Source organism: Apteryx rowi, unplaced genomic scaffold (genome assembly GCF_003343035.1).
Source record: "Apteryx rowi isolate R43461 unplaced genomic scaffold, aptRow1 scaffold_1322, whole genome shotgun sequence".
Taxonomy (NCBI): domain Eukaryota; kingdom Metazoa; phylum Chordata; class Aves; order Apterygiformes; family Apterygidae; genus Apteryx; species Apteryx rowi.
The window spans coordinates 32,238-46,638 of record NW_020447556.1 but is presented as its reverse complement, the minus strand read 5'-3'; the positions used below and the strand labels follow the sequence as shown (position 1 = coordinate 46,638).

Below are 14,401 nucleotides of genomic sequence, written 5' to 3'. Positions count from 1 at the left end.
AGATCCTGAAAAGCCCTTCTACGCCATGAGTGGATTTCACCTGACAGAAATTGTGAATGTCAGAGCTGGTCACCCGCATTCCCCTGTGCGCAGTGCTTTAAAGCAGGACCGACTCCTCCGGAGTCCATGGGCAGAGGTCCCTGCTCCTCACAGCACACTCAGCCAATACAAAGTGGAGCTCAAGCAAGGGAGCTGCACAAAGATCCTCTCAGGAAAGAGAGAGGCAATGTGGGGGCTTGTATGAGAACTGCAACATTTGGGGGTTTCTTGGCTTGAAAAGTCTCTTAACTTCTCAATGTCTTTTCTTCTTTGCACAGTTCCCCATGCCTGGAGATAGCAAAATGTCCAACAGCAGCTCCCTCAACGAGTTCCTCCTCCTGGCATTTGCAGACACGCGGGAGCTGCAGCTCTTGCACTTCTCGCTCTTCCTGGGCATCTACGTGGCTGCCCTCCTGGCCAACAGCCTCATCATCACAGCCGTAGCCTGCGACCACCGCCTCCACACCCCCATGTACTTCTTCCTCCTCAACCTCTCTGTTCTGGACCTTGGCTCCATCTCCACCATTGTCCCCAAATCCATGGCCAATTCCCTGTGGGACACAAGGGCTATTTCCTACTCAGGATGTGCTGCTCAAGTCTTTCTGTTTGGCTCTTTGATTTCAGCTGAGTATTGTCTTCTCACAGTCATGGCCTATGACCGCTACATTGCCATCTGCAGACCCCTGCACTATGGCACACTCATGAGCAGCAGGGCTTGTGTCAAAATGGCAGCAGCTGCCTGGGCCAGTGGTTTTCTCTATTCTGTGCTGAACACTGCTAACACATTTTCAATACCACTCTGCCAAGGCAACACAGTGGACCACTTCTTCTGTGAAGTTCCCCAGATCCTCAAGCTCTCCTGCTCAGACTCCTACCTCAGGGAAGCTGGGCTTCTTGTGGTTAGTGCCTGTTTAGTCTTTGGGTGTTTCATTTTCATTGTGCTGTCCTACGTGCAGATCTTCACTGCCGTGCTGAGGATCCTCTCTCAGCAGGGACGACACAAAGCCTTTTCCACGTGCCTCCCTCACCTGGCCGTGGTCTCCCTGTTTGTCAGCACTGACCTGTTTGCCTACCTGAAGCCCCCCTCCCTCTCCTCCCCAGCTCTGGATCTGGTGGTGGCTGTTCTGTACTCCGTGGTTCCTCCAGCAGCGAACCCCCTCATCTACAGCTTGAGGAACAAGGAGCTCAAGGAGGCACTGAAGAAACTGGTTCAGTTGGTGCAATAAGCTGCCCATCTCTCCTCACAAGTGATTCCAAGCGATCTCAAGTAACATGTGTGCTTTGGGCATTCTATCTGTGATGAGAATGTTGGTACACAAATGTTTGAATTCATCTCTCTCCTCCAGAGGCACAAATCCCATCTGTCTGACTCAGAGGCTTTCTGTAAATCTGCCGACCACTGTGTCAGAGCTGGCCTCCCAAACAGCATCTCTGTAATAAAAGGGGACTTCATCAGTACACTGCGTGAAGACTGGGCTCTTCTTCCCAAGCAGGAGCCAAGAATGCGCTCAGGGAATTGCACCTGAAAAGGCCCTGTTGCTGTGCCTGGGTTTTCCATGGGCTAAGGAGGATGTGCTCATAGGGTGATGTGTGAGGGAATGAGGGCTGGATTCAGCCTTCACTTGTGGGTACCCAGTGGCCCAGGAGAGGGTGAGTGTTCAAGTGGTATCTGCTGGGGGCTGTCTCACATATTAGAGGACTGGTGAAAGATGCCCGTCATTCTGGAAGGGAATATGGGGCCACCAGAATAGCAGAGGGGATCTCCAGAGACAGCATGTGCCTGGGATGGGCAGTGAGTGGAGACTCCCAAAACCCAGTGGAGTTAACTAAAGTAAAGGGCCAAACCAAGGAACGCACAATGGAGGGGTGCAGGAATGGCTGGGCAGGCCGGCATGGACACACTGACCTGGGGAAAGGCTCTCTGGAGAACAAGGAGGCCTCCAGAGAAGAGCAAAGGAACAATTGCATGCTTGCAGGAAGGAAGAAATGAAAACCTGTTTGTATGTGTGTCAACTCAGGGCAGGCTGCTCTGTCATAGGACACTTTCACTAACTGAATCCATTCATTGTACCATATAGCATCGCTCCTACATTTAGACTAACTTTAGATCTTAGGGTTAATGTAATATTTTTGCCTACTATCAGTCCCTGACCTCGTGCTATTACAGATGGTGTTGCTCTTGTAACTATAGCTTTAAAGATGGGTTATGACTGATCTTCAATACTTGAGTTGTCCCATGAGCAACGTGAAAAGGCAGAACCTGTTAGAGACACTTTTCAGGTGTGTTTTCCATTTATCAGTGTTCCCATGGTTAGCAGGTAACACTCCATCTCCCTGCAAGAGAAGACACCCAGGTCTTGGACATAACCCAAGCCTCATGTATGGTTAACTTGTTCCCTTCAGTGTCTACAGCATCCCATGCTCCTTTTCCATGCTGAAAGAGCAGAGTCACCCAGCTTTATCCCTGAGCTGGATATTTAAACACAGCCTCACCTCCAGGACTTTGATAGGGTTTTATTTCTGCTTTAACAGGAATTCATGAAGCTACTGACTCAAACTTCTTATCTATGGGACTTCCCATGGCAGTCTGTCACTTATTTAGCTGCCTTACAACTTCCCACAAATGGGATCCCCACTTAGAAGTAGTGGAGAGAAGAGTCACTCTTGTGCAGCTGTTGTTTCTGTTGTCCACTCCATCTTTCTACTACCCCATTACTTGGAGGTTGATACCACAGGTGAAAAGTCTACTGACCTCTGTTTAAAGCACACCACGTTTGCAGTTCTTTGTTCTTCAAATGTGTTCCATTACCAAATTGCATTTCTCTGGGAAAGGGGAAAGTAGCAAACCAGCGGTTCAGACCAGCAAGGCTTGCTAGTCCAGTTGCAGCTCAGGAGGGGTGCACATTCCCTCTGCCGATAATTATTTCTGCTCCTGCAAGGATTTATTTCCAGCCTTCAGGTGTTTGCATGAGTCTGGAGGGTGGCCTGAAACAAAGGCTACCCTCTGGTTCTCTTTGTGCTGAGATAAATTCCGCTTTTTTTGCAGCAGCTGTGGTCCATCACAGCCTACGTTCTTCCCTGAACCTTCTTCCCTGGTAGGAGTTGATTGGTCGGTCACAATACAAGATGCAAGTAGAGTTCAATTTCTCAGAAGATGTTCTAGGCTACCAGGCTAGAATGCACATTGGTGCCTTTGTCAAAATACACACCTGTAGGTACGAAAAGAGGCTTAAATAGGGTCAAGTATGAAATTCAAAGAACACAAAACTCAAGGGTTTAAACCCAGACCAGAGCTGGCTCCTTCCCAGCAGGGGCTGTGAGGCACCATGGCCCCGGGCAGCCCTGGGGCCCCTCCTTCTTGCTCCCATCTACCCCCACTCCTCTACCCTCCTGCTGCTGGGCTGTGGGGGCAGAAGAAGGAGCTGCCTCTCCTGGGGCGCTAGTTTGGGTCCCAAGGTACCAGTGGCTTTGCAGCTGCTGCCTCCACTGCTGACCAAGGACAGGCGCCTCAGAGGCACCGATTGCCCTGAGAGGCCTGACTTCCTGTGAGGTGGCATCTCCGCTGTCTGCAAGGGTCTGGGCAGGCACGAAGTGCAGAAATGACTCTGACTCCTTTCATTACCTCCCCATCTCTCTGAGGGACTGGAATGGCTTAGTGTCTGGGGTGGGAAGTTGCAATGAGGGTCCAGATTCAACAGAAAGCTATTAAGGAGTGAGAAGATGACTTTCTCCAGGGGAGTCAGTACAATCCCAAAGACTCAGGGAAGCATCAAGAGCTTCAGAAACTACAAGCCTGAACCTCAGCTTACAGGAACCAGCAAACCGCAAGCATCCCTGGTTCACACCAGGATGCTCCAGGGAGGCAACATGGTCACCAACAGTCCCCACACCACATTCCTGAGAAGGACACCATGATGGCACACTGGAGCCTCGGAGTGACATCAGGTCCTCACCTTGCAGTGCTCCCCATCTCCCCAGCCTGGCAGGGCTCCCCACACACAGCACTGCTCTCTCCAGACACCTCCTCCCACACTGAGCAGCACAATACTGGGGCTACCCCCGACCCACCACAGGGCACCCACCGTACTGTGACATGCTGTCCCCCTGCCCCTCGCCTCACAGATGGTTGCCTGCCAACACACACCTCTGCAGCAGGGACACACAGGGAACAGCTGGGTGACCAACCAGGGGCCCCTAAACACACAAAGACCACCTCCCCAGCCCTTCCATTACCTTCTAGTCCTCCAAGGCCTTGCAACAGGCACTTCCTCTCAACAGCCACGCACAGCCCTGCTCAGGCTCACTTCCCACCTCCAGGAAGCAGACACACAGTGCTCTCCCAGGGGCTCAGCTGGGCAGCTCTTGCCTCTCACTTTCACCTTGTGTGCCCTCAAGGCACTCACCCAAGGGGCCTCCCTACTGACAGTCACTTTGGGGCTTCAACAGCAGAGGCCAAATCTCTTTGGCACCACTCACCCTCTCTCAGGCCTTGCTCCGGGGGCTCAAAAATGTCCACATGGCGACACACACACACACGCACAATGACCAGCACGCACAAGGCCAGTGCACCAAAGTTGAACAAGCAGGTTTCCAACGAGGGAAATGGGATAAGGCTTCTGCTGCTGTCATCAATTTGGATTACCTATCTCAGGAAGGCTTGGGGTCTCTCTCCCAAGCAAAACATGCAGCCAAGCCAGGAGGCTTCAGCATCGCATGTGCCACATGGAAAATCCAGGTAAGGCTCTGCCTCCATGGTCCCACGTGGCATGGCACTGGAGTCCCTCAGCACCAGCAAAGTGACCCACTGGAGGAGGTTGGGGCCTGGAACATAGAAGCTTATTTGTCTTAAGATTTGGTAAAAGGAGCTCTCTTCTATACCACGAGGGGGAACACTGGAGAAAGGACGTCTCCTCTCTCTTTTCTCAGGAAGCAAATGACCCCCATCGCTCCACTCATTGGCACCTGGACTTTGCAGGGGTGCACAGAGCCTAACACATCAGGGCTTCACCGTGGTCAGGTCGGAAAAAAAAAAAAGAGTGGTCACAATGCAAAAGCTCCTGGACTCTCTCATGAAAAAAAAAAAAAAAGAGGGGAAACTGAAAGTGAGCAGGGAGAAAAATATCGAACACACAGGTCTAGAAGGCCTGCTGAAAAGCTGGGAGCCTGGTTGGAAAAGCAAACAAGAAGAAAGGAGGGAAAAAGCAGGCTTGGTTTTCATCTCAGAGCAAGGAGAAACACTCCCTCGCCTTTAGTCAGCATCCTGGCAATGCAAGGCCTGAACTTTAGCACAGAAGGCAGCAGGCTGCCAGCATCCCTGGCTCACACCACCAGGGCAGCCTGGGCCCTGTGAGCCAAGGCACATCCTCACCTCACAGTGCTCCTCATCTTCCCAGGCTGGCAGCACTCCCCACACACAGCACTGCTCTCTCCAGACACCTCCTCTTGTGAGCAGCACCAGGACCCTGGGGCCACTGCCTGTCCTCACCACAGGACACCTGGCTACTGTGACAGACTGCACCCCCCGCACACAAAAGCCTCACAGAGAGTTGCCAGCCAACACGTGCTTCTGCAGCAGGGACACACAGGGCACACGACCAGACATGGCAGCAGCCAGGTGACCCCCTAGGGCCCCAAAACTCACAAAGACCAACTCTCCAACCCTTCAATTTGACCTTATTCTTCCAAGGCCTTGCAACAGGCACTTCCGCTGAACACCTATTCACAGCCCTGCTCCTGTTTACTTCTCATCTCGAGGAAGCAGACCCGAAGTGCGCTCTTAGGAGCTTATCAGGCCATCTCTTGCCTCTGTCTTGTGCCTCCACTTCTTTGAAAAAGACGAGTCTTCAAAAATACCTTTGTGAAACCTTTGTTTTTGGGTGGCTCTTCTCCAAGAGCCTTTGCATCCATTCGCCAAAGAGTACATACCTGGACAGAAAATCAGAGACCTTTAATGTGTTACAGTCTGAAATGTGTCATAAAAGCGGGTGTACACCTGAAGGACAGAGACATCATTCAGACCTTGCAGGAAAATCTCAAAAGCTCCCTGCTGTTTTGACAGGGGGGAATTTCCACACCACACAGACCCTGGAAATAAGACATTACTAACACCACTTCTCACACTGGATTCATTTTAGCAGCCTAGGAAGTCTAGATGGACTCCCTGGCCAACCAGGAGGAGGCCGCAAGCTGCTACTTAGCAAGAAGTGCAAAGTAAAACTCCATGGCCATATTCTCCAGAGAACATCATCCTCATTTTAAATGTAGCACTATGAACTCATGATGACAGAGTAGAATAACGTTTCTCTCAGATAGTGTGGAACATTATCATCTACTGCTGCTTGGTTTATGAGTTGCCTTTCTGTATTGCTGTAGAGCTCTGCAGGCGTCAATCCCTTCTCTGGACACACTCAGCAAACCCAGAAGTGACCTCACCACCAACATCCAAGCCATGTGCCTTCTCCTGCCCTATCAGCTGCTCAGATAAAGTGACCTCACAAGCACCTGCCCCCAGCATGTGCCTGCTGCTGGACTATGGGCTTCAGAGGCAGAACCTTCCTCAAGGTAGCTTCCCCAGCCATTTGCTACTGCAGGCCTATCAGGTACTCTTGCAAAAGAGACCTCCCAATCAACGTCCACGCCTACCTGCCTGCTGCTGGCCTATCAGGGACTCAGAAAGAGATGACCTCACACTCCCCACCACAAGCATGTCACTGGTCTATAAACCTCTGAGACAGAAGTTACCTATCAGCTGCTCAGGCAGAAGTGATCTCCAAAACACATGTCCCAGCTGTGGACCTGCTGCTGCCCCATCAACTGCTCAGCTGGAAGTGACCTCACAAGCACCTTTCCAGACACAGGTCTCCTGCTATCCAATAAGTTCATCACTCAGAAGTGACCTCACCAGCAACATCCAAGCCTTCTTCCTGTTCCTAGCCCATCAGGTCCTCGGGCAGAAGTGACCTCATCCTCACCAGCCGAGCCACGTGCCTCCTGCTGGCCTGTCAGCTGCTGACACAGAACTGATTTGACCCTGGTGATTTTCTGGCACAGCTCTCGCATACAGCCGTGACCTCCGTGCCCACACCCCAGCCTCGCGGCTGCTGCCACCTGCAGCTGCCCCTGCCCTGCCCCAAGGCTGAGGCAGCTCCTGAGCAGCCTCCCTGCCTCACCCCGGGGCCTCACAGCCATCAGTGTAGCCCCGCCCTCCTCCCCTGGGCGGCCAATAGGAGGGCAGCACTGGGGACGATGCCATGGCAACACTGTGGCCCTGTGTGACCCCCGCGGGCAACCCCCTCCCCCTCTCCCGCAGTGGGGCGCCATGTTGGGGGCAGCAGCGCGAGGCGTCGCAGGGACTCAGGGCAGCGCGGCCCCATGTGGGTGGGCAGTGCGGGGCCCCGGGGCCAGGTCGCTGCCCCGCTGGGGCTGGGCTCTGCCACAGGGACTTGTGGGGTGGTGATGGCACCCCCACCTTTTCCCAAGCTGCTCTCCCAAACAGGCTCTCTTTTGGGTGCAGAGTTTTGAGTCCCATTTGCGGGAGGACAGGGGCTGTGGCCATCTGAGGACAACATCTCTGAGCCCAAACCATGCTCTGTCAAGTTGAAGGCATAAAAGGATTCACAGGGAAGGAAGAGAGGTTCTCCCAAACAAGTAGGCGCCTTGGGGTTATTACAAGGTGAAGGATCCATTTCCAACATGGGCATTTCCAGCAGGCTCTTGAGGGCCCCACAGGAGCTGCAGGACACCCCAGCCTCCGGGACACAGGACCCATTTCCTGCCAGATCCAGATGCCAAAGGGGGACCCACTCTTAGGGAAACCTTGACCTTGATTGCCCCCTGCCATGAGGGGATGGAGCTGGTCCCAGAGGAGCCTTGGTGCTCAGGGCAGCCCTAGCTCCATGACCAAGGAGTTCTGGCTGCCACATTGTCCCCTGAGCCAGATGGGACCCTCAGGGAGGGCTCTTGTGGCAGGCCTTGCCCTGTCCAGCCACCCACACAGCCCAGGACCCACAGCCGTTTTTGGAATTAGCAGTCTCTGTACGACACCTCGGGAAGGAGCTCCCAAAGCCCTTACCCTTGGTGGAGAGCTGCAGGAACGCTGAGAACAAGGAACTGCAATTCAGACTGATGGTCTGGGTCTAGCAGTCCTCCATCTCGCTTGCCCTCTTGCCCTCGCCTCACCTGTCCATCCGAGGAAAAAGGACACTCTTCCTGTCTCATTACCCCAAAACTCCTCTCCAAGATGTCCCTGCCCCTCTGCCTGCCGGTGAGCAGCCCCAACGTGGTCCTGCTGCCTCCTCTCTCCACTCTATTCCGTGGAGCAGCTCTGAAGGGCAGAGGTGGGAAGCACATGAGCAGTGGCCAAAAGTGCCCAGGCCTCACAGAGAAGTCAGGACTCTGCCATGGCACCGGGGAGACCTCCCTGTGATGCAGCACATGCCACTGTGACCTCAGCTGGTGTCATCTGGGGGATCAGTAGGTCACCACCATGGAAATGGCACAGCCAGGGAGAAAGCAGAGAGATTTCCCCTCATGTCCTGGAAAGTAGTCACCTCCCTTCAGCCCAGTTGTTCTTATTTGCTCGCTGTGTCTTAATTTGTCTGGGCATAAAATAGGAGTCACACATCACCACCATGTCACAGTGGTGGAGTGCCCTGTGGTGGGGACAGGCAGTGGCCATAGGTCTTGGCGCTCGGAATGGGAGGAGGTGTCTGGAGWGAGCAGTGCTGTGCGTGGGGACTGCCAGCAAGCTGGGGAGCTGGGGAGTGCTGCAAGGTGAGGATGTGGCTTAGCTCGCAGGGCCCAGGCTGCCCTGGTGGTGTGAGGCAGGGATGCTGGCAGCCTGCTGCCTCCTGTGCGCTGACGTTCAGGCCTTGCGTTTCCTCACCTGTTGCCAGGATCTGCAGCCAGATATCCCACACAGACTGTGAAATACATAGAAATATGCAGCTTAGAGTATTTGGAGTAGAAGAGGTCATCTTTCAGAAAGGGTTCCTTGTTGGAGAGTCTTGAAGTTAACACTTCTGGGATCTGTCCAACCACAACCATTTTTTAGGCTAGAGGCACAGCAGTTGCCTCCTTCTCCTATTAGCAAAGGCTACGTGGGGATACTACCCATATCCATAATTGGTGCACACACTCTTTTCTTCTCATGTGGCAGGACCCTAGAAACTCTTTGCTAATAATGCAGTAGTATCCCCCAATTAGCCCTTACTTAACAATCCAATTAACCCCGCTCCAATCTAGTGAATCCTAGAGAGGGTCTTGAGCTCTTCCTGCTGAAGGCCCTGCCGTTTCGGGGCTCTCTGCTGCACCCTGCACACTGCCCTGGTTTCTGAAACCAGACATGCAGGGGCTGACATCCAGCAGGAGGCCGCAGAGAGCAGTTTGGATAACGTGGGACTTTTTTCACCCACACAGTTAACAGGAAATGGTCTTGCCAAGGAGGAGCACTCAGAGGTACCCTTTCAAGCGATAGTGCCACAATCATTAGCTGTAGAAATGGGCAAAATACAGAAAATTTCCAAAGACAAAGTATTTCTTCAGAAAATAATTGGCCTTTCAAAACACTTCTCCCAGATGTGCAGTGACTACAGTGAGTAGTGATGCTCAAGCCCTTGCCTGCAAGTCAGCAGGAAATACTTCAGAGGTCATAGCTGAGAATCAGTTTGCAAAGCTGAAGCTGTTTTGTGCAGATAACTTGCAATCCCCTCAGAATGATGTCCCTCACCTTTCCACATGCTCCTCTCTTCTCTAAGGCAGTAATTTCTGACCTGACAGTTCAGGTGTCCAACTCAGCTGAGCATGTTTTGTAGTGTGTCACTGATCTGGTTGAGGCCTGCAGGTTCTGAAGCTCCTGCCTGATCAGCTCAGGCACAGCCTGGGCATAAGCTCACTCATGGACTCTTCTTTGCAAGCGAAGCCCCTCTGAGATGAAATTGCAAGTGTGGATCTGAGGCTAATTTGGACAATGGTCTGCTGTTGTCAGTGAGGTGTGGATAAAAGGAAGTGAGGGTCAGTTCCTTGTAGGGTGGTGCAGGGCTGTCCCAGCAGGCCTTGCACAGTCCAGCTCACCCACTGATCAAGAAACTGTACATTGGAGCCTGCAGAATGGTTCCTTCTTGTTATCACACTATAAAAAAACCTTATGGCTGGTACTAATACATCATGCGCTACTTTAGGAAGGTTGATCTGCCAAAGGAAGCCTCCAGATAATGTCCATGGTGTCTCTGGGCTACAGGGGCAGCACACTGGGCTCAGAGGAGACTTAGGCAAGGAGCTGTGTGCTGCTGGGTGACAGGTCTGCCCCAGAGGGCTAGTCCTGAGCAGGGTGGCTGAGGTTCAGCTGAGGTTCATGTTGTCTCAGGATTCCTGAGGAACGTGGTGTGAATTCGGTGTTGATCCTGATGTGAACTTAAAACCTTTCAGGCCCAAGAGGCAACCTCACACCACACAGCAGGGATGACTCTGGAGAGACCATGTCAAGTGCTAACCACATGCAGAAAAGTTATTCCTGCCTGCAAGAATTGCAGTGGCTATCACCAGAGATGTCAGAATCACCGAATTATTCAGGCTGGAAGGGACCTTGGGACCTCTCTAGTCCAACTCCCTGCTCACATCAGGATCAACATCGAATTCACACCACGTTCCTCAGGGCTTTGTCCGGCTGAATCCTGCAAGCCTCCAAGAAGAGAGAGAGTCCATAACCCCTCTGGACCCCACTTCAAATGCTTCAGGATCCTCACTGATTTTTCTTCCTTCTATACAATTTTGACTGCACTTGTTTCAGCTTATAGCCATTGCCTCTCATTCTCCTGCCATGAATTCCTGTAAAAACCTTGTTCATTATCAATGGCAACGTTGAGTTGGGAAGCTGCCATAACTCCTCCCCAAGACCTTCCCTTCTCTGCACTGAACAAGCTCTGTTCCCTCACCAGGCAAGTGCTGCAGCCCCCAACCACCCTGGAGGCCTGCCACCGGACTCACTGCATGTGATCAACAGCATTCTTCTACAGGGAGCCCCAACGGAATGCAGCATCTAGATGGCCTCTAACAAGTGTTGAGTAGAGGGGGATAATCACTTCCCTCCATTTCCTGGCTGTGCTCCTGATCATGAAGCCCAAGATGCTGTGGCCTCCTTTGCTCCCAGGGCACGCTGCTGGCTAATGGTCAGCTCGCTGTCCACAAAGACTGCCAAGTCCTTTTTCTGCAGAGCTGCTGCCCAGCTGGGCATTCCCCAGCCCATATCACTGCAGGGTGTTGGTCTGCCCCAGGCGCAGGACCTGGCATTTGTCCTTGTTGAATTTCACAAAGTTCCTGACCGCCCCTTCCTCCTGCATGTTGCGGTCCCTCTGAATGGCAGCCCTCAAACATATGACTGTTCCTCCTGGCTAAGTGTCATCTACAAATGTCATGAGAGTTGCATCCTCCAGGTAACTGGTGAACCTGTCAAACAGGACAGGTCCCAGTATAGACCCCTGCACACTCCACCTTTACCTGGCTTCCTGGTAAAGCATGACCCATTCAAAAAAAACCCCTCTGAGCTCCATCATCCAACCAGCTTTTTACCCACCCAGTTGTCTACTCAACTTATCATAATGCCTTATTGTATTCCTCATTGCCCTCACAATCTGGGACTCCACTATTCCATAGTCACTGCAGCCAACGTTTCCACAGATTATCACATCCCTGATCAGTGCTTCCTTGTGTGAGTACCACATCCAGGTGAGCGTCACCCAACTTGGCCCATCAGGGAGCTGTGCTTGGAAGCTGTCCCTGACACCCTCCAGAAATCTCCTGGACTGCTTGCACCCTGCTGTTTGCCCTTCCAATGAATGTCAGCGAGATTAAAGTCCCCCCASAAGAACCAGGCGCTGTGACCACTGACTTCCTCAGGTTGCTTAAAGGAGACTGCATCCACCTCCTCACCCTCATCGGGTGGTCTGTAACTCCCATCACAACATCACCTTTACTCTGATGATCACCACAAGCACTCACCCAAACCCTTGTCCATCCCATGCAAGAGCCCCATCCATCTGAGCTGTCCCTTCACACCAAGGGCATCCCCCCTGCTCCTCTTCCCTAACAGTCTTGCCTGCAGAGCTTGTACCCTGCCATCACAGCCCTGCAGTTATGGTAGTGATCCCACCTCATCTCAGTTATTCCAACCTTGTTGCAGTCCTGTGGCAGCTTGTGCATCTCCATCTGCTCCTCTCTGTGGCCCAGGCGGCATGCACTTGTGTATATTGGGGTTGCAAATCCTCAGCTGTGGCACAGAGAACAGATCTGCAATGGTTAAACCTGTTAGCAAGAGCCAAAGACACTGTGTGCRCAATGGCCCCACTTCAGAGCAGAGCCACGCTGGCCTAGATAGCAGGTGGCAATGTAATGGTGAAAGGAGGTTCCCACTGAGAGAGAAAACCCTGCAGTGCCCAAGGCCAGGGAGAAACAGAGCTGGGCTGTACAGGAAAGGCAGGAGAGGGGTTGGCTGCCTGAGCTGACTTGTAGCGCCTTGGGGCTTGTGACAGAGGTGAACCGATCTCCAAGCAGAACAAGGTGCCGCTGAAGAAGTCCCTGAGCCTGGGCAGCATGTGATCCAGCCACCCTGAGGTCATCATTAGCCCAGTTCCTGTTCATATCATCTGGGGGTGAGAAGAGGTTCAGGAGGAGGAAAGCTAGAAGGTTTTAAGGGTGCAGAGACTAGAGCAGAGACCTTGCTGGGATGTGCCTCTCCCATTTATGAAGCACGCTTGGCTGTAGATCGGAGGGACTTGGCCTAAAGGCAGTGGTGGGATTCATTTGTTTGGGCACAGGTAGGAAACCTGAGTTGCCCTGGGGCACTTGACCAGCAACCACTTCAAAATGGACATGGTTTTCCTAGAGGTCCCATGCTGTATCTGCTAGAGACATGTGCTTGTGCTGGACACCCCAGGCATCCGACATGGCCCTGCAGGCCTATTTCTATGTCACTGAATCAAGTTCCTGCACTGGATGACATCAGCTGTTTGCAATGTCAGGATCTGCATGTGTCTCAGCTTCCTAGTGAGTGGAGCTCTGGTAGCAGTGGGCATCTAGTATCATTGCAGGTGGCCAAGGCAATTTCCCGCCTGGCCCCCAACTCATGGTCTAGAAGGGTGTGGGTCTCCCAGTTGCTCCATCAGAGCAAGTAGACACTGGCACATGCCTTTGACCATCTCTGTCTCTTCCAATGTCACCAGGTGTTTGTGTGTGAGCAASTGACTCCCACCCTCCATCTCCACTGATTATAATGGGAGCCTAGACCAAGATCTTGCATGCAGACATCCATGCTGTGCTCACTTCTGCCTGGACAAGGGGAATGCCACCTCCTGTGTTTTTTGTGGAGCTCACAGGAAGGATCCAAATCCTGTGCCAGTCCACGGCCTTCTAAAGCACCCTGAGAAGCCCAATCCGACTCATCTGAATCCATACCTGAGCAATGGGAAAAGGAGCTCTATTCTTGTCCCCATCTATGTGTTCTGCCTAGCTAAGAGTTGGGAGTAGGGGCTTCCTGAGTGGGATGTTTCCACCTCTTGCAGATAACCATCCTCTGATGAGACAAATTGCAATGCTGGAATCATTCTCTCTCCACTCTTTAGCAAAGGACAATAGCTGATTATTTTAGTCTACCTCAGTGAACATTTCCCAGGAGGAGGGAGCACAAGGGACAGAGAAATTCATGAGCTCAGCTGGGCCTCTGCTCCTGAGTGGGACCAGGCTCCAGGGATGGAGGGAGCTCATGGCAACCTGGCAGCACTGCCCAGACACAGCTGTGTGCAGGAGCAGCTCCTCTGCAAAGAGCAGCAGGGCTCCGGGCACTGCCTGCTGCTGCTGACATGGGAGGTGACAAGGCAGAGAGAAGTGGAAGGCAGTGTGGAGTGGGAGGAGAGAGGAGAGCTCCTTGTGGGAGAAATCTTCACAGCCCACGGTAAGTCTCTGGCTGCAGGGCAATGTCACTGAGGTTCCTGGAGGGGTCTTCTGAACCCATCCCATCCCATAACTTATAGGCATTTTAAGGATTGCGCTCCTGGCACATCCAGTGCATAGGCAGATGAGGAGATGCTTCAGAGCAGGGATTCCCTGCCAAACCATCAGAGGGACAGGGAGTGCAGCTCCATTCTGCCAGGGGTGGCTGCAGGGGTGTGAAGCCAGGGAGTACACACAGGTCTGTGCAGGGCTGTGATTCAGAGCAGTGTCCCTGCACCTCAGCATGCTGTGTGCCCAGGGCAGTGTCTGTGCTGCCTGCGAGGGTCAGCCCTGAGCCTGCCTGGGAAACTCCCCACAGCACTATGCAGAGAAGCACTAGGTGAGAGGAGCGACCCCCAGCAGGGCAGGTCATTCTCCTGCT

The 14,401-nt window shown here is 52.9% G+C and overlaps 1 protein-coding gene across 1 annotated transcript; it reads left to right on the top strand.

Annotated features, from left to right (window-relative positions):
• Nucleotides 1-341: 341 nt before the first annotated feature.
• Nucleotides 342-1,265, top strand: LOC112961495 (olfactory receptor 14C36-like). Its single transcript, XM_026056757.1, has one exon. It carries the CDS (start codon nt 342-344, stop codon nt 1,263-1,265), a length of 924 nt encoding a protein of 307 aa, XP_025912542.1.
• Nucleotides 1,266-14,401: the final 13,136 nt, after the last annotated feature.